This window comes from Microchirus variegatus (genome assembly GCF_963457635.1).
Source record: "Microchirus variegatus genome assembly, chromosome: 2".
Taxonomy (NCBI): domain Eukaryota; kingdom Metazoa; phylum Chordata; class Actinopteri; order Pleuronectiformes; family Soleidae; genus Microchirus; species Microchirus variegatus.
In genome coordinates, this window is record NC_139803.1 from 18,407,431 (window position 1) to 18,430,742 (window position 23,312).

Here is a 23,312-nt window from a genome sequence, read left to right on the forward strand (position 1 = left end):
TTACTCAGCCACTTTTGTCACATAAAACTAAACTACAGTCGCCAATTTGCTTGCCTTCCAACTGTCCTTCTCTCCGACAAGAACGCCCTGAAGAATTCTTACTTTTGTTGGACATCAGCGGGACCCAGATACCTTATATGGATTTTCCCTCTCTCTTTCTTTTGCATTTCAAAGCACAACTGGTTCATGTCAAAACAAGATTAATTTCTGTGTTCTGCATGCTAAATAGGCCTCCACAGCCACTTGAAGGCGTGCTGTGTCTCATAACCCTGGAGTGAGTTTTAGATATCCAGTCATGTTCACAATATATTGTCTATGAAATGTGTTAAATGTTCATAACGTGCTCGCTCAAACGTCCCAGATTTGGCCAAAAGCAGGCATCGAATTAGCATAATATTCATATTTCCAAAAAGCTCTTAAGAGCACCTCTGGCATTGTCCATTTCTCTTATTTGCTTCTTATTGCTGTAACGTTTGCTTAATGCCTGGCCTGTGCCTAGAGATGGCATGCTGTGCTCATTTTGAATGCAGTGTGAATGTGCTGTTTGGGTATGGGCCCATGCATCTCCAGGGTCCTATAATCAGCTCTAAGCTGCTTCTATCAATCTTCATAACTGTAGTGGGTTGAGGAGGGAAGTGGAGCTAATCAGCTCTAACTGGCCCCATGTTCAGCCTGACTGTCACTGTTATAGCAAGGCCATATGCAAACACTGTCCCCTTTACATGTACATGTATGTCTGTTGGTCACGTGCTGGCCATTTCACAGGGCCACTCCACAGATGGCGAGCTCCGGCAGGAGTCGGCTTTTTGAAAGGGCCTGTGACTTTCACAGAGTAGCTGTTAGCGTAGGTTAATATAGGAGTGGTGTCCCTGCAGCGATGGCAATCACAGCTCTGATCAGAGCTGCGCTTCAAATACGTCTGTGCCAGGGTTGTCATTAGCTTCTGCCCTGTGCTTGACAGCCCATCCCCACCCCAAACTCCTACTTCCTGTCGCTCTCTTTCTTTCTCCTTCTTACATCTCTGTCTGTGTGCAAACAGCTACTGTAATCCAGGGTCTGGCTGCTCGGTCCTGTCACTACACATTTGCACTAAGTATCTTTCCTTCTCATCTCCTTTGGTCTAATTGTATTGTAATAAGCAGTTACAAATCTATTTATGCACACTAAAGCTGAGATTGTACCACTTTTTGGAAAGACATGTCGATAAGTGGAACTGGACCAGACACAACCCCATATCCTCAACTCTGAACAGAACAAAGTACATTCATATGACAGGAAAGAAAAAAATACTGTGTTAGTCCTACTAAGACAGATATTGATATTGATATGTTCCAACCCATAGACTATCAACATAACGTTTGTCGGAAGATTGTTAGAGACGAAGAGACGCAGTAGTTCGGTGAGCAATTATGGGTAATAAAGTATTCTAAAGTCGTTGCTAAATTGTTATTGTTGTTAGCTGCAGCCACAGAGAGAAAATTAAATACCATCGTGCTTCAAGTGAGTCGCCAATGCTCATAACAGTTTAAATGTATGTCTGATCGAAAGTCATCTAAAAAAAAAAAAAACATGGAGCTGCATGAAATCCTATCAATTTATGTAAACATATGAGACATATACCGTGCAACAATGGGCTGAGCCTCCCATCTATCGTTCTGCACAAGTGGACTACAACGAAGGGCATTGTGGGTAAACACAACCAAAACATAATGTTTTGGTTGTGTTTACCCACAATGCCCTTTGTTGTAGTCCACTTCCTGCATTTGTTTCACTTGTAGCGAACCAAGACTTACGCTTTTTGGCAGACTAGAGTTTCGCTAGAGGATTCGATTTAGAATGGGTTGGTGTGAATGCACAATTATTCTGTTTTTTATCCTGTGAACGCCCTCTAAAGTATACGTGATTGTGTTTGTTGTTCAGTGGCTGTGTTTTCTCTTTGTGAGTCAGCTGTAGTGATGCAAATGAGCAGAGGCAGTGTTTACCTGGACTGGCCATGTGTGTGTGTGCGTGTGTCTGTGTGTGACCATAGTGCCTGCACAACATCTAAGCCTTTGATCATACTACATTGCAATGACAGATGCTCGCTGGTGCTTTCTGGTTGCTTATGAACAAGGACACAGGCAGGATCTGAATGCCAGTAATTATATCCCCATTGCTAGAACGATAACAGTTGTCGCTTAATACAACAAGTGCAATGGCTTTTTTCTCTCTATCTATCTGTCCTATTATTTTTAGATATGAGAAATGACATTGAAATCCCCCTCCGTCTGCTTCCTCTCTGCCTGGACCTCTGTGTTTACAGCTGTTTGTGTGAGCCTCTATGTGTAAGAGGTGAGGGCCATGATAAAGGCTCAGCACCTTGTAATCATAGCTGGATGTGTGATCTCAGCGACCTGCTAGAGAACTGCTTCAGAGAATGATGTGCATGTAGCAGAGTTTTTTTTGTTGTTGTTGTGTGTTTGTGTTTGTGTGTGTGTGTGTTCTCTGTGTGCATGCACAAGAACAGTCATTTCATCCAGAGCAGAATGGAATCAAGAGGTGTGAAAAGCTCTTACAAGGACTTGATGTATACCATGTCTACATATTGTTATAATATATATGCGTTCAATGTATACTGTATGTTTACAAAGAATGGTTCAGTACTTGTTTTTGCTATTGTTTTATGATTTGGCCAATTGTTACTTATATATTTTATTATGTATGTTTTATTTCAAATGCAGAATTGCAGATTGGAGGGATAGAAGGTAGTGTTATTCCATAAAATGTATGGAATTTTTCAATATTACAGGTTACAGAGGTAACATCAGATTTAGTTTTATATATTTTACTGATATCTGATCCAGTCATGTTGTATTAGACTGATATCAGTCTTACATATCTGAACAAGTTATTCCTAAATTATAAATCTAACTTGTTAAATATTATCAGTACAATATGGACTTCACACTTTTACCTCGACTGTAAGGTTCTCAAACTTTTGGGGGCCAGGGAACTCTTTAAAAAAAAGAGAACACCTGAACAATGTTAAGTTCTTGTTTTCCAGTAGTTAGTGACTATTAATTCTTAATGGTTGGAAACTTGTAAATGATTCTTTAACTCAAGACAGGTTGAACAGATGAGTGATCGTAAGAGAAAGAGAAAACCCAAATGTAGCATTTCTAGAGCTCAGCACCTCAACAATGACAACAATGGAACTTGCTGCTATTTTTTTACAGGACGTTAAAAATACTACAGGATGTTGTGACTAAAGAAATTGCAGCTATTTATTTCTGTGAGTCAATCATGTTTAACATAAATCCTCCACATTGGTATTCCATCATTTAACCACTTTTGTTCAGGTCATGGTATTAAATTTAGCTCTCTTGTTATGAATTCCAAATGTGTCTTCTTCTCCACCAATATTCATAAAGTTCTGCAATTTCCAGACATTTTTTCATTAAAACAATCCAGACTTTATTTTGTGGCACTTCATGCAAATTAGGTGAGCCACAGCTGTGTTCAATTACATCAGTGGTAACAGTTAATACCCTGCTAAATTGAAAAGTTTTGGACGTGTGGAGTTTAAGGAGTCTGCAGCATGATGCAGTGTTTCCCATTAATTATGTGGCGGCCCACCATGTTATAGTTTGCACACCAGTTTCATAATCAGCCAAAATTGATGTGCACTTCTCATAATAACAACTTAGGGGCAGATGTACAGATGTTTGCGAGTGTAGCGCAAACAGCGATGGCATGGGGTCGCAAATTCTGCTTGTTGTGCTTCTTCATTTTACGTTGGCTGTGCTAAGCCTGCAGCTTATTGCATAATCAGCGCCCTCTAACTGCATTTTGACACCAGCGATAAGCTCAATTAAAACAGAACTATGCAGTATTTTTAGCCTAATTGAACAGCTTCAGAATCATTTTGATGGTTCAATGTTGCATGGAGATTGGGGGCTCGTGAAGTCTCATGTCTTGCAAGAAATATGAATTGCTTCACGCCACTAAAAACACACACCCCAGCCAGGTACCGATAGCGTTATTTCAGATGTTCATCATGGCAGAGCCGGCGAAAAAAGAAACAGAAAAAAAACATTGTTGGAGTGAGCGAGGAAGAGGAAATGACTATCTGACCGTGCATGGAGTCACACACAAGTCAACTTCAGACTGGCTTTTTTCAAATGACGAGAATTGACAGAAGCATGCGAAGAACGGATGCCAACACCAGCATGGGCATGGCTCCAACAGTGAGGATAATGAGGTAGACGATGGATGGATGGATGGATGGTTATGGTGGTGTTGTTAAAATATGTTCTCAAAAACAGTAGGAGGAGCTTCGAAGAGAAAAACGTGAAAAAGTGACCAGTCTTGCATAGTTCCGCTTTAAGAGCGTCAATGATAGGACCTCATGGAACCTGACAGGTTAGAGGCAGAGAATTTTCCCAGCCTGCAAATCAGAGGTCAGGCTTTAACCAGCAGTTATGTACAAGGTCACTAGCCACTCTTTACACGTCCTCCCATGTTTTGTGTGGGAAACCATGAATTTGCCCCTTCCCTCCACTGAATACACATGTATGAAAAGGAAAATCACAGTTTCCCTGTCTTCACTGGCAGGTTGACTGATATTGGTGTTTATTTGCGTGATGTCGATCTGTACAAATCATTGCAATATTTTTGTCCACCCCCTCCCCACAATAGCTCATACACATGAAACACAAAATTGGCAAACTTATTTAAACATCTATTGAACAAAATAAGCGGTCTGTCTCTCTGCAGTTGTGTGTCGTATATATATGAATGAGACACAATATAATATATTGTATATGTGTGAACTAAATATTAAGCTGAGCAAAAACTAAACTTTTTCAAATAAAGTTTTGAACGAAAAATAAAATACTGACAGCAGCATTTATTCCTGAGACCTTACATGTATTTTTCCTTTTTAATACTTTATTGCAATGGTAAGAAATATATATATATATATATATATATATATATATATACACACACATACAAAAGGTGCTCTTACACTCAGCTGAGTAATTACAATGATAATACGTCAATCATGATTGAGGTTACAAAAAAGGCACCCGTTTTCCAGTCCAACCACTTCATTGGTTCACCTGTGTCTGTACTTCCTACCACATCCACACTTTGTCATATTACAGTGTTAGGTGCACATTGTGACTCAGTGACATCTGAAATTAGCACAGACTATGTTTGAACATCAGCCCGAAAGTGTTTTCTTCTGTAGCTTTCTTGTTAAGCCGTGTGCACTACTATTTGCCTCATGCTGTTTTGCTGTCTCCCTCTCACTTGCCCTATCATGCACTCGCTCTGTTGTCCATTAAGTTTTTACTGTCCACAGTTAGAGCTCATTCCACCTACAACTGTGTGTGTGTGTGTGCGCGCGTTCCAATGAGCATGCCGTGTACTGCTCTCTCTTTCATCTTCCACTCTAGTCTGATTGTGCGAATCTGTGGGAAACACTGCACTGGATAATTAGATATGTTTACAATATAGTAATAGGTTGTTCAGGCATTGCCATAATTATAGTAGAGGGCAAGAGTTTGTACCTGCAGGACATAAAATGTTCATGTCGGAACAGAGAAAGGTGAAAACATTGATCTGTAAACCGAGAATAAATATTTTCATCCTCTCAGTATAAGTGTCATCTTACAACCTTTCCTGTAAAGCTACTAAATGTCTTTGTCATTGTCTATCACAGCTTGGCCTTTTTGAATGGAATTTTAAAAGGAAACATAGAAAATCAAAGACAAAGAAAGGATGTCCATGCAGATCTGCATACATATGTACAAATTATTTTTCCCCACTCTGCTCACATCTCTCTTACTTAATAGTTCAAGATATGTGAGAAAAAAAAAGGATATATCCTACATGGATAGCACATTACGTTCACAACTACTCTTCTGTTTCATTTCTGTATGAATATTCAGAACCATAACATAATATTTGTGTACACCACAGAGGCTGTTCAAATTGAATTTGCTGGGTATGTTGCCATAGATAAAAGTTCCAAAGTTTCTAAAAAAGCAATAATATCGTGTTTGCCGCAGTGTTGGCTACAGGGTTCTCTTCTATCACTCAGAGCAGCTCCTAATTGTATAGCAAATATGTGCACGCAGAACACAATATTAGACGATATATAAGGATTCATAATCAGGTGCATTGTTTACACTTGTGCCTCATTTCCACACAGCTCTGTGGCATTCTCTTAAATCTCTGTGTATTGTAAAAGTCCTCCCTCCAAGTATGTTTTTGTGCGGAATTTGAATGTATGTTGAAAAATGTAATGTTTGCAGTGGAATGTGGACAAAATGGAAAAAAAAGAGAGGCTATTTTAGGCTTTTAGAGGCTATTTAAGTCACATATGTTACATGATTAACCATAAACTGCTTCAGCCAGTTCATTTTATTTTGTTAAGTATAAGTCCAACTTAAGTCATCATTAGAAACTGTTAAATTTGTACACACACACCAATCAGTAATAGTGCATGTCTACTTGGGCAGCAATGGACATTGGGTATCTTGCTCTGCCCTTGACCTGTCCAGGAATTTGAATCAGCAAAACTTGACCATGCAGACAGGCTGTGTGGTAGAGTCCATTATAACATACTGTATAGCTGTCTGGTAATTGCAGTGATTGCACAGCCAATGAGAGTTTAGACTCAACTGGACACAAACATACTTGATTGGAGACCACAGCTCTACATAAATAATTTTCTCTACTTGGCTCTTACCAACACCGTTCACAGGCCAGGTTGACTTTGTTTCATAAACCTGAAGCAAAAATATTACAAAATCATCTTTTTTTTTTAACAATTACAGCTCTTAAATGTCATATCATTTGGCCTCCAGTTCTCGGACCGGTTAATTTGATGCGCACCAAAGTACCGAGATTACATTCACACCTACACAAACAAACCGAACCAAGGAGCCAAACACGTTTGGTGCGCACCAAATGCTGTAGGTGTGAAAGCACCCTAAGATTATAACAACAATGTGGCCTGCTTGGTTTGACACCTGTATTTTACTTCTATTTCTTACTTGACCTTATCCCCTACAGTGGCTTCAGACCTCTTTTTGTTTATAATCTGATATTTTTCTTTGGATTATGAATAATTTGAAAAAGTGACCGTTGGGGTCACAGCTCCTAAAGAGTGGAGCTAGAACGAATGTTATCAGAGCATACTGTATATTTTAATTGGTGATTAATTAATATACAATATTTATGCAATATAAATATGTATAATGTTTTTGGATGGTTATGAATAAATGACATAGATGAACCAGTTGTCAAGGTTGTTTCTGCTATACTAACCTCTATGTTCTCCCTGCCTTCCAGCTGCCTGAGAGTGTGTGTGAGTGTGTGTGTGTGAGTGTGTGTGAGTGTGTGTGTGTGTGCAAGCCTGCACTCTGAAGGGTATGATTTGGATATTGTTGTGGAGGTGTACAAACAGAGCAGTCAGTTTGAAGTACTCTCTTGGACAGTATTTACATGACCTGAATCAGATGTTTGTGTTCACGTGGAATGACAACAGCTTTCATTTTTCATGCAGAATTGAAATACTCCTACCTACTCGTATCCACTGATTATAGAGTGCCGGTGAATAGCTATATTTGTTTTGCCTTGAATGCCGACTTTTCTCTAAACCAAATGTGATCCACTTAATCTTACAATGATAATACAAAGTTTAGTTCATAATAAATATATTATTGTCAGTTTGAGTGGTGTTTTATCTTGAAGATGGCAGATGTCTGTGGGGCTGCTTTTAAATCCAAACAGTGCAATCATAACTAGTGGAACAATTATATACTATACAGTATCATCCATACACTGGCTGAGGTTCTACCTGGAACCATTTGCTTCTGAAAAACCCATTCCTGATGAAAGGGTTCTTGGTAACACTAATGGTTCCAGTAAGAACCATTTTGATCCAGAGAACCCTTTAAACCCCCTTTCCTGAATAAAGGGTTGTAAAAGGGTTCTTGGTGGAACCCTCCAAAAGGGTTCCAGGTGGAATCTTTATAAAAAAGTTCTCCCTGGAGCCAAAAAGGGTTCTCCTATGAGGACAAGCCAAAGAACCTTATATGGTTCTACTTAGCACTTTTATTTCTAAGAGTGAAGGGCTCAGAATGTGTGTCAAAATAAATTGAATAAAAAGGTAGCAATGGATAAAAAAGGCAGCAACAATGCAACGGATATCCATTGACCTCTGAACACTTATCCTGTATAACAGGGGCTGGCAAGTAAGTTTGGCCTCGGGTCATTGTTTTTTTCGAAGCAACTGAATATTGGGACAAAACAGGAAAAAACTGATTTTCTTCCCATCTAAACTGTTTATCTTCTTATCTGAAGTAATCCTGGTAATCATCCTGGTTTTGCATGTCTGTTGCATTACTGTGAATCTCTCTCCCAAACTTTGACCACTGCACCTGCTGCTTCCTCCACGTCAGGCTAATCATCTCGGTTTCCTTCCCCATCCTTCTCTTTTTCTCAAAGCAGTGTCATCTCTCCCATCCTCTGTGTAACCAACGGTGCATCATCTCCGTCACACTCCAGTCCAGTTCACTTTGTTGTTCAGTTGTCTTTGACACAGACTACAAGGCTCACTTGATGATGTGTGATTTGATGATACCCCTCCAGCCTCTTAGCTCCGAATTCGAACGTGTAGGCCAATCGTACTATGTTAGCTTAGCTCATTAGTGGTTACAATGAACAGTCTGGGTGACAGAATAGTTAACGAGCACACGTCGCGCACACACATACACTTCTCAGCAGCTGCAGCTCACTCCCTTGCATACTTCATTTATCAGAATTCCACTGATTATTTTACTATAATTTTAAGAGGCCACCCTCTTAAAATGATATATTTAATATTATATGATTATAATATGAAAATGCATGCTTATTAAGAAAGAGAATATTGTATTCAGGGCCACATAGTTGGTGTAGTGGTTAGCACTTTTCTATTTGTGGATGAGGGAAATTGACCACAGATGAGAGTGGATGGTTGTTTGTCTTTATGTGACCCTGTGATGGACTGACGACCCCAGTGCCATGAAACAAAATTGAGCACATTCTTGAATTGAGTACAACATTTAGGGCGCTCAATCGAAAGCATCAATCGCACTCGGGTCCGCACCAAATCAAGCAGACCGAGACCGCCAAATAGAGGTGGTCTCGGTCCGATTGACTCCGCACCAAATGTCAGACTCAGGTGCGCTCCCTCTGGTGAGAACGCGAACTCGGGTCCAAACCATATTCTGCAGTAAATGCCATGGACATAGCCTACCTTGTAGGTCTTTGGAGCAATCTTCTGCTCATAGTTAGCATGACCACATTCATGAAAATAACGCGTCTCCTCTGCGTGAAATGACGCGCTATTCTCCAGACGCAGCCGCGACTGATTCTCAAATTGGATATTTTGCCGAAAATGGCCAACACAGAGAATGTAATAAACGAAGATCAGAGCAAGTAGCAATGTGCGAACGTGTTGCTCCATAGTGAGTCAAAATTGGCGCTTTTCTACCGGAAGATATATACACATTGATGAAACGTCAATCGGGCCAATTTTTGTTCGTTTGCTGGTGTGAAAGCGGACCACACTGGAGTCATATGTTATTATGACATAATAACAATTGTATTGAATGGTTCGGATCAAATTATCGAACTAGTGGTGTGAAAAAGCTCTTAGACACTATAAGTCTATGTGTTATTGTTTTACTATCGCAAATAAGGGTTCCCCCTCAATGATTAAAGGTTCCTGATGACCTTGTTGTAAAAGTGTTTCTTCGTTTTTCTCTTTTTTTGAGTGTTAAAAACTGCTAGGTGGTGAAAAGAAGAGTGCAGAAGAAGCTTCTCCTTTTAAAATGTCTACAGCATGGCTTCTATTACCATGGAAATGCACTATAGTGTAGGCAGTAATTGTTACAGGCCTCCACACTCGCAGACTCATACACTCCAGAAATTAGCAAGATTGCATTCATGTGAGCACACATGCACTATCTCGTGCACACTCATAACCCTACTTACTGTCTCTTTTGGATGTGCAAAAATAACTGAATGTCTGGAAAATCAGGTTAAGGGGAAAAACTGGGTCGAAGAGTGGTCCATTTTTAAATCTGTCACTTTGAACTGACATGTTGTCGGAAATGACTTTTAAAATACTGCAGCTGGATCCAGATGATCAGGACTAACTTTTCTGTTCCGTAACGGTCATAATTCCGTACTCTGTGATTTGTTATAAAAGAAAATGTATATCCAAAATCATCATGTAATATTAAAATGTAATTCCAAAGTCATTTCCTCCAATCAACTCGGCAGCTCTACTTTTATATTCTCTGTCTTTTTACACTAAAAAAGAATGGCTGTTCTTTGAATCTTTAAAATGACTGATGAATTGAAATTTTGAATTTTGAATGCATCAAACACACAAAAAAGATTGGACAATCACTAATAGCATATTGCTCCTAGTATCGTAGAAACAATGAGACACACAATGTAAAGCTAAGAGGCTTAATGTCTGCTGTCACCATGGAGAGAACAATAGAGAAAGTAATTGTGCCGTACCAGTACTCAAGCAATCCCATTAGCTACTGGGCAGTCAAAGTACAAAGACATGACTGAGAAGTCGACTGCTTTCAGCCTGATGGAACAAGGCGCTGAGCACGGAGTCTGTACCAATGTCCATATCAGTCTGATACAGTCGTTTTTAAAAGCTGTTAACAACCAAGTGGCAACTGGTTGAGACGTCATCCCTAAGGATCTGTTCTACTGCTTTGAAACCTCCATAATCGTGATTTTAGCCGGCACCATGTTAAAGTTTTGCAACCAGAAGTTCACAAAGGCCTCCCGCAATCTAGCTCCTATTGGACAATACAAGCTGTCAATCACACTGGTGTCCAGCATGTACGTTGCAAACTTCATTGTCTATTTTCCTCAAATTTGCAACATGCTTTCAACATGGTTTGTTTACGGTTTTTTTGCGTTTGCATTTAGAATAGTACCAAATCAACTGCCCCCAACAGGTGCACTTTTAGGTACCCTTCCCTAATCGAGGATTATGAGTAGGGTAGTTAAGAAAATGACCCACAAGACAATGCCTATTCATTTTTTTTTATATATTTGGTCTATGTTAACAACAACTGTCACAAATATTCAAATGAAATTCTAAAATAAATATGCAGCACACAACAGGATTCAGCTAAAATGCTTAAAAATGCTGTTTTTTAATTTTTTTTTACAGTCTGTGCTTGGTAAAATAATAATGTGAAATTCAATGATTTTGGATTTTTTTTCTCAGATTAAATCCTGCGATTATGACCAATTTCAGACCAACACAGAATAGCGTATTGGTTCATCCTGAGAAATAGGGGGGTTGACAGGGTTGGGGGGATATGTGGACCCGGGGCGAGGTGGGGAAAACAGCTTTTGTAGAGAGAGACAAGCATCGATGAACATCGACTTGTTTTTTTCCTTTTTTTTCCTCAGATTGCCAATGATAAAAGTGATGTTGATAAATTCTTACAAAGCCAGTTTATCTGCAGTTGTCTGGCTCTGGGTTGCTGATGGCAGCATACAACCCTGATAACCCTGGTGGCCTGAGGCATGATGTTGGGAGGAAGAGGAGGGTGGTGGATGGAGGATGATGCAGCGACTGGGTCTTAGCCAGCGTATAACCCTAAAGCACCCACTTGTTATTTTGCATATCCATTGCAAAGTGGGTAAAATAACACTCATTGCCATAGGCTTTCCTTGTGAACCTGTGATGCTCATTACACAGCAGGAAATTAAATAGTTGGATGGGTGAGACAACTTTGCTATTCTTAGATCTCTAACAACAGGATGGTAGCAGTGAATTTCAGCCTGAAGCTGACACCTGAGGAAAGGAAACAAAAAGTGAGTTTATTTCACTGACCACTCAGTGTGTCAGGCTCAGATAAGAGTCTTACTGCTGTGCTTCATTAGCTGATCATTACTTCAAAACTGCAGGTGACGTTAACATGCACTTGGCTTTGTATTTAATTACTGAGGTTCTTTTGATGCTTTCATATTTACATGAAATATGAACATTCATATATATATATATATATTTTGTTAATTTATTAAGTTAATTTTACCCGTTTTTTAACTAAATTAGGAGACTCAGCCTTGTTGACTGACACAATATTTAGTTGGATTTACTTAATTTTCTCACATTGTTACAACTTACATATGTGACGGTTACAGAGAACTTTCGTCAGATATACATATCTTACAGTTATTGGAAGCTGAATATAAAACGTTTGATTTATGTATTTTTATGAACTCTGCCCACCTGCAGTACCTCCATGGCCTACAAGGGGGCTGATCTATTTAGATCAGTAATTTTCAAAGTGTCGGCTCTTGTTTTTTAAATCCCATCTTGGATCGATACATTATTGTTTCCTAATAATTACTGACTTAATTACCCAATAATTATTTACTAGTAGTAAATCTGTAATAAATACAACCTTTCAGTGCATGAGAGCGAGTGAAAGTGATGCAGGGTTTACTGCCTGTTGAACAATAGAAGCAGCTAATGAGATGCATTCAAGAAATCTCTTCAATTTGATCAAACTTCTGCAAACACTGATGAAGTCCAATAACTAAATGCTTGCTGGCGCTGCTACCTTGTGATAATAGATGCAGCACAAAGCAGGTAGCCACTAAAAACAGTATAATAATAATAGTATAAAAAGTTGTTTTTTATTAAGCAATCTTTGATAAAACATTTTGTATCGTTTCCACATATAGACTATACACTGATGGACTTTTGTAAATAAGGCGAACAATCAGATAATCATATATTCATGCCCATCCATACTCCATATGTATGAAATATAAAGTGGTCTCGGTCAAAAAGAAGGTTCAACAAAGTGCCCCCAAGTCCCTTTTGTCAAATTTGAGTCCTTTTTTTGTTTAGATTATTTTAGTTTTTTTTAATTATGCAAACCCATGCTAAATGACTAAGTGAAGCTGTTGCTCCCTTTGAAATCCTTGCTCTTTACGGACGTAATTCTCTGTGATGTCTGATCCAAACTCTTACATGTGTCGTTACCACCATCAAGTTCATGCTGTGCACAGAACACTCTTCTTCTTTTCTACTTGTAAATCATGGGGTGTGGGGGGGAAAATGTTCTTTATTCATCATGAAGGCACACTGGGATCAGTCTGTCTTTTTTTTATCCATGAATGTTTTTAACACTGGCTTAATTTCATTTAGTGAAAAAAAAGACATGAAAATCACAGAAGTGTGTAAAAAAAATCTTGTAACAAGAAAGAGAGGGCCCATGTGTGGGAGGCTGCATGCATATGTGCAGGCTCTGAGCCTGTGAGACTGCATGCACCTGGAAAGCACTTGACAGATGGTTTCTTCAGCTCGAGCTGAATGTTGCTTCTTTTGTTCCTCAGTGTTAGAGAGAGATAGAACGTGTTTTGGTCAGCATTTTGATTAAGTTACACTCTTTCAACTCTCAATTGCTGTGGATCATTTCCTCCTGTATCCCTTTTGTTTAATTCTGTGATCTAAGAGAGATCAGAGCTTTGACTTCCTCTGCTGATATTGTCTTGTTTACCATCACACCACAGAGCCGTGTGCCTGGAGTCATTATGTGCTGCACGATATAAGTAAATCCTCAAGCTGTAGAAGGGATTTGGTCATTTGTAAGAGACAGGTAAAGATTATGGTGGAAATGTTTGTTTTTTTCACAATAACCTACAGTTGTCTTCTCCAAGCAGCAGCCAAGGACACTTGTTCCATCATTAGGTATACTATAGCAGCATTTTACAGGTTTGCTTTTGTTCAGTCGTCTGTGTCATTAGTCATAGTGTTTTCCCATAACTAAACAAAGCTGTCATAGAGGAGCCACAACACATTCACGTTAACAAGCGTGTTTGTGGGTTTGATTCTTGCCTCCACTAGTCTACATGCGGATTTGTCCTTGGACATGACATTTTACCTCATTTTGCTCCCAATGGCTGTGAATGTGTATGAAAGATACATTATATGCGCTGTGTGAAAGTGTTTGTGAATGGGTGTGAATGGGCGAATGGCAACAATGTTGTGCCAAGCAGCTTTGAGTGTCATCAAGACTAGAAAAGCGCTATATAAATACAGACCATTTACCATTATTTTGAGGTTTGAAATAATTGTTAGAAAGAGCCATGGATATTAATACCCTGTTAGGTCTACACCAATAGCTCACTTAATCAACTAATGATTTATTGATTACTTATATAATCAGATACTTTTTTTTAAATACTAGATTATTCAATTTTTAAAATAAACAGTGGGCATTGTCATTTTGAGGTTTATTAGTTAAGAATTAAAATGATTTTTAGTTGCAGCCCTAAACATTATTCTTACACTAATTTAAGATAGTAAAATGCCCTCTCTCTATCTAACATGCTAAATCATTTACTGTATTTCGTCACCTGCTGTATGTTTACCAGAGGTTACCTGAGACCAAGGGTGAGGTGAGGTGAAAGTCCTTCCTTTCACAGTGTTTGAACAGCCTCTCGCTGCATTGATCAGGCCTTAACAGATAATTAATAGTCATGATTACCACACACTGTACGGTTTTACACTGTCCAATAATACACATTCATTCAGGTCTGTTTAATGTAAAATGTTTTGGTTTGACTTGAGGATGAGACGTGAAGACATGACAGTCACGCTGGTGTTGGATTGTCACTGTGGAACCCTGAGAAATTGTCCTTCTAAATTTAGCATGTACTCTTTGCCGCAAATGTTCCTGCCCTTTGTGATACTGTGGGTAATAATCCTTACTATTTGTGTTGTTTGATACTAAATGAGGCTTTAATGCACTCTGGTTCGATCTCACATTGCTCATTAACTATTCTCTGAAAGTCCACATTTTCATTTTATTATTCATAATAATTTAAATAAACTTTTATGCGGGGAAATTCATGTCTCCAACATTCTGTTTTGATGTGAAAGAAAGCAGATGCGAGTATAAAGATACAAAACTGTGCTTGTTCCTGACAATGTAATATTCAAGTTTTTTTTGATTCTTCATTGTGTGAACCTGTTCAGCAAATGTGTGTCCTCACTCCTCTGTCTTCCTCATCACAGGTTCTGCACACTCTGTCTTTAAAGCCTCATTAAAAGGTGCTGTACGCGGCATTTGAAGCCTTTCATCACTAACCGTCTTCTTCTTCTTGCCCTTTTGTTTTACAGATGGTCACGAGAACAAAGAAAATATTTGTGGGCGGCTTGTCGGCCAATACAGTAGTGGAAGATGTGAAGCAGTATTTTGAACAGTTTGGGAAGGTAAGGCTGTTTTATTTATTTTTTTATTGCTGCTTTTTATTGTGCGTTTCTCAATAACCATTGCATATTGGATGTTATATTATTTCAACAAATCAGATTTCATTGTATCATAATCATTGAGATAAACCGCACACACACACACAGACAAAATATATTTTGATTAATTAATGCCTCAGCTGCACAACTGGTGCACAGCCCCTGCTGTCACTCTGACAGATACACTGCGGTTCACACCACATGGTCACCACTCCAGCAGTAGCCAACACTAATTTAAGCATTAAAGGGACAGTTCAGGTGTTTCAGATTGTGGTTGTATGAGGCACCGACACACAATTAGCACTGACTGCATTAAGCTCTCACCCCCTGTGTGCCTCCTGTGCCAGAAGACAGGGACACTTACTTTCTCTTAAAAGATGGTTGCCAGAGGTGACACAAGCAAAAACTGATTTTATTTGGTTGTGGGGGGAGTGGACATCCAGCCAAGGATCCTTGGCTGGATGTCCACTCCCCTTCTCTCTCTACCTTTCATGCATCTGTCCTGTTTAAGATGTCTGCTCACTATTTAGACAGCCTTTTCTGACTGGAATCTGAAGTTTGCGTTGCTTTGCAAGATGCTCGCTCTCCAACCCAAATTCCATAGAGAAAATCTGTGATTTTATATCGCACCAGTTGTTGATCCACTGCTGCCTCCACAAGTCGGTCACAGTGTGTTATTTTGTGACTTCAGTGCCTGAATCATCACCCAAACTTACCAACCAAGGCAGCAGTATACTGGCAGCTCCTGCAATTTAAAAAAACAGTGATTTTCTAAGACTGTCCTCGTTCATATAGGTTGTATGCAGGAATTATGTTTTCAAAACCAGCGCCCTAGCAGTAATTTATGACAGCAAGCTGGTACCTTGGATGTGTCGTCATCCAGTTGCTTCGCTGAGGTTTCCACACACTAATTTTTACTGTTTTTATTTTTAATTTTTTTTGCTTAACCCTCCTCTTTTTTGCCCTAACCCTAACCTCACTAACACATGTGCGTAATTTGAGTTGAAAAATACTGGACCAGTGCGCTAAAAACGTACTGATGGTTTTGGCCATAATGACCCATAGTAACGTTTCAGTGGGAGGACAGATTGGATTTTCTCTAAGGACTTGAAGAATCATGGAAGAAAAGGTTGTAAAATGGTGAGATAAATCAGCAAACATATTCACAAGATATAATAGATCTTATTAGGTGAGCCTTTTGTGGCTAAAATGAGTAGCCCATGTCTCAGTGTCAGTACACCATACAAAAAACAACCAAAACTCTCCCTTTTAAAAAAAACCCAACCGCCTCTAGTTTAGGTTTCCGTCCCAGCAGTAATACAAATATGCATTTTGAATATGACACGAAAACAGCTAAAAACATGGCAACAGCTTCACAGCCCTTAATGCATATTCAACAACAACAACAACACAAGAGCACCAACAAGCAATGACAACCAGCTGCCATGACCAAACCCCTCAGTAAAAAATAAAACATTTACATGTTTTTCCATATCTGTGTTGGCATGGTATTAAAATCAAATATTTTTTTTGGTATTGCAATCAAAGTTGGAATGTGGATATTGTGACAGCGTTATTCCAATGTGTTGTGCTAGAACGACACACCCACTTAATTTATATTCAGCCTTTTTTCCCCCCACGTACACACTGTTCTCATGACCAGTTCCCCCAACTGAGAGAGGCATACATGCACACAACCTCTTATGCAAGGACAGGCGTCGTACACAAACACACACACACACACACACACACACACACACACACACACACACACACACAAGGGCGTGTGCGCACCCACACAAACGGGCTTTGATACAGTGGCATCATTTCACAGATAATTTCCCTACGCTGAGTGGAGATCCATTTCCCTCATGTCATATTCCACATCAGTCAAGGTCACCTTCAGCTGATACAGCTCCTCTAACATCCTCACTTGACCTTGAGTTTAAACAATTTCACCGAGGATGGATTTTTCATGGGCACATAATGCACCATGTCCTGGAGGAGACAAAAGAGCTGTTACAAATTAATATAAACTGACAATAGGCAACCACCTTTCGCCTATAAAAGCCAGTGTGATTTCTGTGTGTGTGTTTTTGTGACTGAAAGTGTGGAAGGTGAAGGACTTTGTTTTGGTCTTTTTTTTTTTATGGAAGTGGCTATGAAGATCTCACAATAGCCCACGCTGCCGCTCCATGTAAAGATGACTTATTTGCACAATAGAACACGGCGAGCAAATATTCAGCACGACTTTGCAATCAATTGATCTGAGAAAGGGCTTGAAATGATTTTCGACTTGATTGAATGACATAATTGACTTGATTATACAAAGTTTTTTCCCTCCTCGAGGAATCCTCAAATGCTTAGGAGGAAACCAACAAATCAGACTGATTGAGCGAGATTGTGTGCATGTTTCTGTGTGTGCTGCTTTTAGAGCCTACTTGTGCATGCTTGGATGTGTCTGCCATACTGCTCTTGCCATGCGTGAGTGTGTCAGCGATTAAGTGTATTTATGTGGGTGCATGATTAGGTGTGTGTGTGTGTGTGTGTAGGTTTGAGTGTGTAGTGCAAAAGGGGTGGTGAGGGGATCAGAGTAGATATGTGTGGACTGTGGCTGTGACAAGACACCGAGCAAAAAGAGGTGTGTTTCTCTACGTCCTTCAATTCCTGCCTTGCACATTCCAGGATTTATTAAATAACCTGCCTGTCACTGCATCCTACCATTATCGCCACATACACTCCACTCAGAGGACTTACTGTATACACAGAAGGGGAAACCAGCTAATTGAGTTTCCTCTGCATAGAATCCTGGTTGCAGTCATCAGTTTGTCTGTCTGCCTCTGTGCTTGTCAAAGGCGAGATTAGCCAGCAATAGAGCTGCGCCATTCTGGAAAACATAAACAAAATTGTGAGTTCCTTGTGTAGAATTGAAAGCAAAATTTCTGATAACACTTTATTTTACACTACAGCAATAACATGGTTATATTTTAGTTCCCATGCTATTTACAGTGTATGTTCCAGCTTTGTAATAACGATTGGAATAGTGTGATCCTGATACACCTGTACAGATTTAAGTGTAGTTTCCCTTCTAATAGGATAGTTCACTGTTAATGATTTGATGTTTGCTTGACAATATTGTTAACATATTATTAAGTAAAATTATACGTGTGACCATTATGTTGACATGATCATGTTGAAGCGACTCATCAGAAGTACATAGTCAACCAATGAGATGCTGACAGAGAACTAGTTAAATGATGGTTGATAACACAAAAAAATACTATTTATAATCAACAGGCACTTTTGTGTAAGTTTAGGGTTAGAAACACTTGAAGAACAACTTGTAGTTTACTGGCAATTTGTTAATTGTAAACTTCATTTAATTATCTGTTGACATGATTCAACAGATAATTCAACAATGTCAACAATGGACTATCAAAATAAAGTCCCCCCCTCCCTTTTTTTTTTACCCATCACATTTCAAGCAGTGATATACATATACATGATGTAATAACTGTCACTGGTTAATCAATCATTACCCATTAAACAACAAGGTGAAAGTGGTAAACACATAGGTTAGTGTTTACAAGTCTAAACAGCAGCATAAACAATATGAAGATGTCCGCATCACCACACACACACCTGCCCTCGTTGACCATCCAAACATCCATAAAGTTTTTGGTGTCTTCAGCAGGCAGTTGTTAGACTTTATACTTTAACTGAGAGTGTGTGACTGCACATCACGGCAGCCAGAGAAGCATGAGAGTCAAACTGTGAACTTGTTCGGTGATCAAACACAATCATCAACTGTCATTAATGAGCCGAGTTGTTAGCAGCAGCTTTCTACTTATATTACAGACTGTGAACTGTGAGACCTGCAGCAAAGACACAGGGTGTTGCTTGTTTTTTTGTTTTTTTTTAACCTTTGCTATCCAGTACCTAGGACATGCATTGTGGTTGAACGTATGCCTTGTGGTGCCGAACAGATATGCTGTGCACAGGAAGAGTCCGTGACTTTTATTCTTATTTATTTATTTTCTGACTGTGTCCCATTGTATCATTTGATTTTTATTGTCTGAAACCTCCTAAACATTTCCAAAATGTAATATCTTTCTCCGATTGTCCGAAACCCACTTTATCTGCTTTTCTCTCACTCATCCCTGCCTTGAACTGGTTTGTTGCAGCTCAGTTTAAATGCATCAGAATTGTTGTCATAAAGTGATGAGATCACATAAAGGTGTGACAGAAGATGGTACATACTTTATCTTTTTTTTATTAAACATGTAACTCTACCAGCAAGGTGTCAGGACAGATTTAAAATGTCTTGGTGGTTATTTCAAGCACTTTCAAGCATCATGCAATACAAGCAATACATGGTTCAAGCTATTTTAGCACTAGTGTATGTGTGTGTGTGTGTGTGTGTGTGTGTGTGTGTGTGTGTGTGTGTGTGTGTGTGTGTGTGTGTGTGTGTGTGTGTGTGTGTGTGTGTGTGTGTGTGTGTGTCTGTGTGTCTGTGTGTCTGTGTGGCAGCATAGGCCAATTAGCAGGATGTGGTCTGCAGAGATGGTGGTGGTTGTGAGGCAGCGGAGGGGAAACAGCTGGTGTGGCCACAATTGGGTCACAGGTTCTGCCTGTAACCTCCCACACACCCCCCTCCCCCTCCTCCACTCCCCATCCATCCCTCCATCCTTCGCTCCCATCTCCATTCTGTGGGGGGGGGGCATTTGTTATGGAGAGACGCTGACAGCTCTCGTGCACATCAGTCTCACTGCCAGTCTCACAGCCGTCACCATTAGCAAAGAGCACATTGCCCGGGCTTGGCGCAACTTCACACGAGCTGCTCCAGAGTCTGGGCCCTCTTTGTTTTATTTATTTCTTTTTTTATCTGCCTTCAGTACACGCTTACGGTTTGCATTTGAAGTGATTGTTATAGTCATTTGAATGGAACTGCAGTGTGGTTGTGTTTGAGTGATTCTAATGCACCTCAGATGGATCCCATTACCTGCCTAATAGTAGCCACATCCTGCCTTCCATTTTTTTTCTTTCTTCTTAGCAGCGCACAGCACCTAAAGCCCTGCGAGCCAGATGAGACAATCTTATCACCACAGCCCGGCCTCCCTTTATATTCAAGGACTCTTCACTGCAGGCTGCTGCTATTTCTGTCTTGCAATGGAGTCAAATTAATCAGTGTGCTGTTTGTGCCGTTATGTGCAGACATAAACGTCTAAGAGAAGAAGAAAAAAAAAAACAGTTAGCCTACGGAGAACACGTTTTAGATTTTTACCTCTGTAGTTGACGGTGTTGCTATTTCACCATACCATGATACATTTTCCTTCAAGCCGCTGTGTTGGTCTATACAAGTTTGCATCACAAGCAGAAACATTGTGTTCACAGAAGATATTTTTAACTATTTTACACTTATCACATTGTCTGTATTCATATTATATTATATATTGTTGGTTTTATAGAGGCAGGTGATACTAATTTCGGCTTGCAAATATATACTATACATATTTGTTCAATAATTTTAGTTTTTTTTTCTTTATGTCAGTAAAGTGACAGTAAGTGCTACTGGGATATTCAGTTATCATGTGTGACACAAAAAAAAACATCTTCATATTTGACTTTTGCACTTTTAAATGATCAACACTTTTTGCAGCGTTTCTTTTCATACTTTGACTTCTAAAGAGCAACAGTTTCATGGATTATATTTCCATGTTAGGTTTTGATGTTGTTCAGCTTTGAAGATCTATAAAACATTTCAGTGTGGAGACTCCGTATGAGGCAAAGGCGAGCTGCTCCAGTGCTTTGTAAAATATGGATTGTCTCGCAGGTTTTTGTTCATTTAGAAAGAATCATTTTCATGTTGGCCCTAAAGAGCCCTCCTATTTTCCAATAAATGAAACACCTGTTATCCAAACACCTACCACTTCAAACTCTCTCCCCGAGGCATGGACTTGATTAAAGATGGAAATATGTGTGATGACACCTTTATAAATTTAGATGTGATGGACCAGTAGAGCCTTGCCCAGGCATGAGAGAGAGCTTTTCCTACAATTAAAGGCATAATTAGCTCGGGTGGTTAATGCTTCCTCATTGGTTTATTGGTAATCAGCTTTGAGTGCAACTTGTAGTAGCTGTATTTGGCTAAGCTAACCTGTTCAATGACATCCATGTCAGTGGGCAGTGACAATCATGTCCAGGCTGTCCTGGTTCTCATGCTCCACTGGTATAAAGCCAGCTCCTGAAGGTGGGGCTGAATGAGAGGAGGAGCTTAAGCGTTTTCCTGCTGCTGGGCTCAGGAGGGATAAAGGTGGAGCTGGAAAAGGTCACTACAGAGTCCTAAGATGAGACAGTGGTCTTGTAGTGTTAAAGAAAAAAAAAGAAAAGAATTCAGTCACGGAGTGTGGCTGTGAGAGTGATGACACCTGTCGGAGGACACTGGAAAGATGAGTGAGTGTGTCCTAGTCCACCACAGCAGCTGTGCGCTTTTTTTTTCTTGCGTTTCACCTCTGGCCAAGGAAGCGTCTGCATATTTTGCTCATACTTTGTCTGAGAGGAAGCAGATGAGGGGAAGAAACAGAGTCAGGAAGAAAAAAAAGAGATCTTCTTTTGTTAGTGCAGGAAATTTGTTCTGAGGCTCAGGTAATCTGCTGCCACAGCTGACATTTGCATGCCCTTACATTTTACAAGTAGCAGAAAATAACCTCTCTGACCATCTTTAAAACACTTTATTTTATTTAACCTTTATTTAAGCAGGAAAAAGTTCCATTGAGATGAAAAAAAAAAACATTTTCAAGGAAGACAGGCAACTGCACAAATACAATATAACATACTTTTCTTATTATTATTATTATTATTATTATTATTTCAGCTTCTCCCTTTATGAGTCTCCACAGCCTTAATCTCCCTCCATCTTGCCCTCTCCCTTGTGTCTCCCTTATGTTACACCAACTGTCCTTATGTCCTTCACAACATGCATACATAATACAGACTCCGTTTAAAAGAAAAAAAACAAATGCTTAGTCTAAAAGCCTTTTGTGGCATCACAACCCTTTACACCTTCTGCTTTATGCTAATGTTGTAAATTACAGACTTGAACTAGTATTTAAAAATTGCATCCGATTCTCTGCAGAAATTAAAGAAATGGAAAAAAAAACAAAAAACAGCAATCTTTGATGTGACTTGTTTCATTCATAGTTCGTGCGTGATCAGTTTGATTGCTGAATTTAAATTTTAACCTCAAGTGACAACACATTTTGACTTTGACATAAACAACACATAAACCAGGCTTTATTGGAATGTGTGAAATTGGACATGAAGTGCGCTTTGGGCTTGTATTAAAATTGATTGGAGCTTCGGGAGGAAAACAAAACAAGTATACAGTTGTGACTTGTTCTCTGGCATAAACGTAGATGATTAATGCAAAAAAAGAAACAGGAGCAAAACAAAAAACTTAATATGAGCAAGAAGAACCCAATCAAAAGACTCCAGTCCTTCATTCCACTCCCCCCGCTAATGCAGGTGCACATTTGCATGTCATTTACATGGTAGCGAACAGTGACCACCACTCCTGCGACGTCCATCATCCACTGACATTCTGTCATTGTTTCCTCTCTTGCTGCGACTTGACCAATCAGTGCAGTATAGAGTCTGGTTCCAGTGATTATAAGGAGTGATCAGGGCAGCAGCGCTGATGGAGCATGTGCCTTACAGTGCAGATTTTAGCCAGAGGCTTCAATCTCATTGCAGTCACTTGTACTTAGTGACTCAGACCAGCCTTGAGAAGGGCAGAGCAATAGAAATGAATTGGCTATGAATGTGGATATGGCCGCGGTGCTGCAGGGACACACAGGGGGAAAGGGCCAGTTAGACAAACTATTTCATATCCCCCTTGACCTTTATTTGCCCAGTGGCCCGGCAACATTTCCAATAGAGTACCTTTTAAATGGCCACTGAA

At 39.6% G+C, this 23,312-nt stretch overlaps 1 protein-coding gene across 7 annotated transcripts in view; it reads left to right on the forward strand.

Moving 5' to 3' along the window:
• The window catches only part of msi2b (musashi RNA-binding protein 2b), a 350,443-nt gene that overhangs the window by 96,947 nt on the left and 230,184 nt on the right, over window positions 1-23,312 (forward strand). For all 7 annotated transcript variants that reach the window (XM_083885953.1, XM_083885952.1, XM_083885951.1 and 4 more), the window contains exon 6: window positions 15,224-15,316. In XM_083885953.1, coding sequence (XP_083742079.1) covers window positions 15,224-15,316 — 93 coding nt within the window. The remainder of the gene's footprint in view (window positions 1-15,223; window positions 15,317-23,312) is intronic.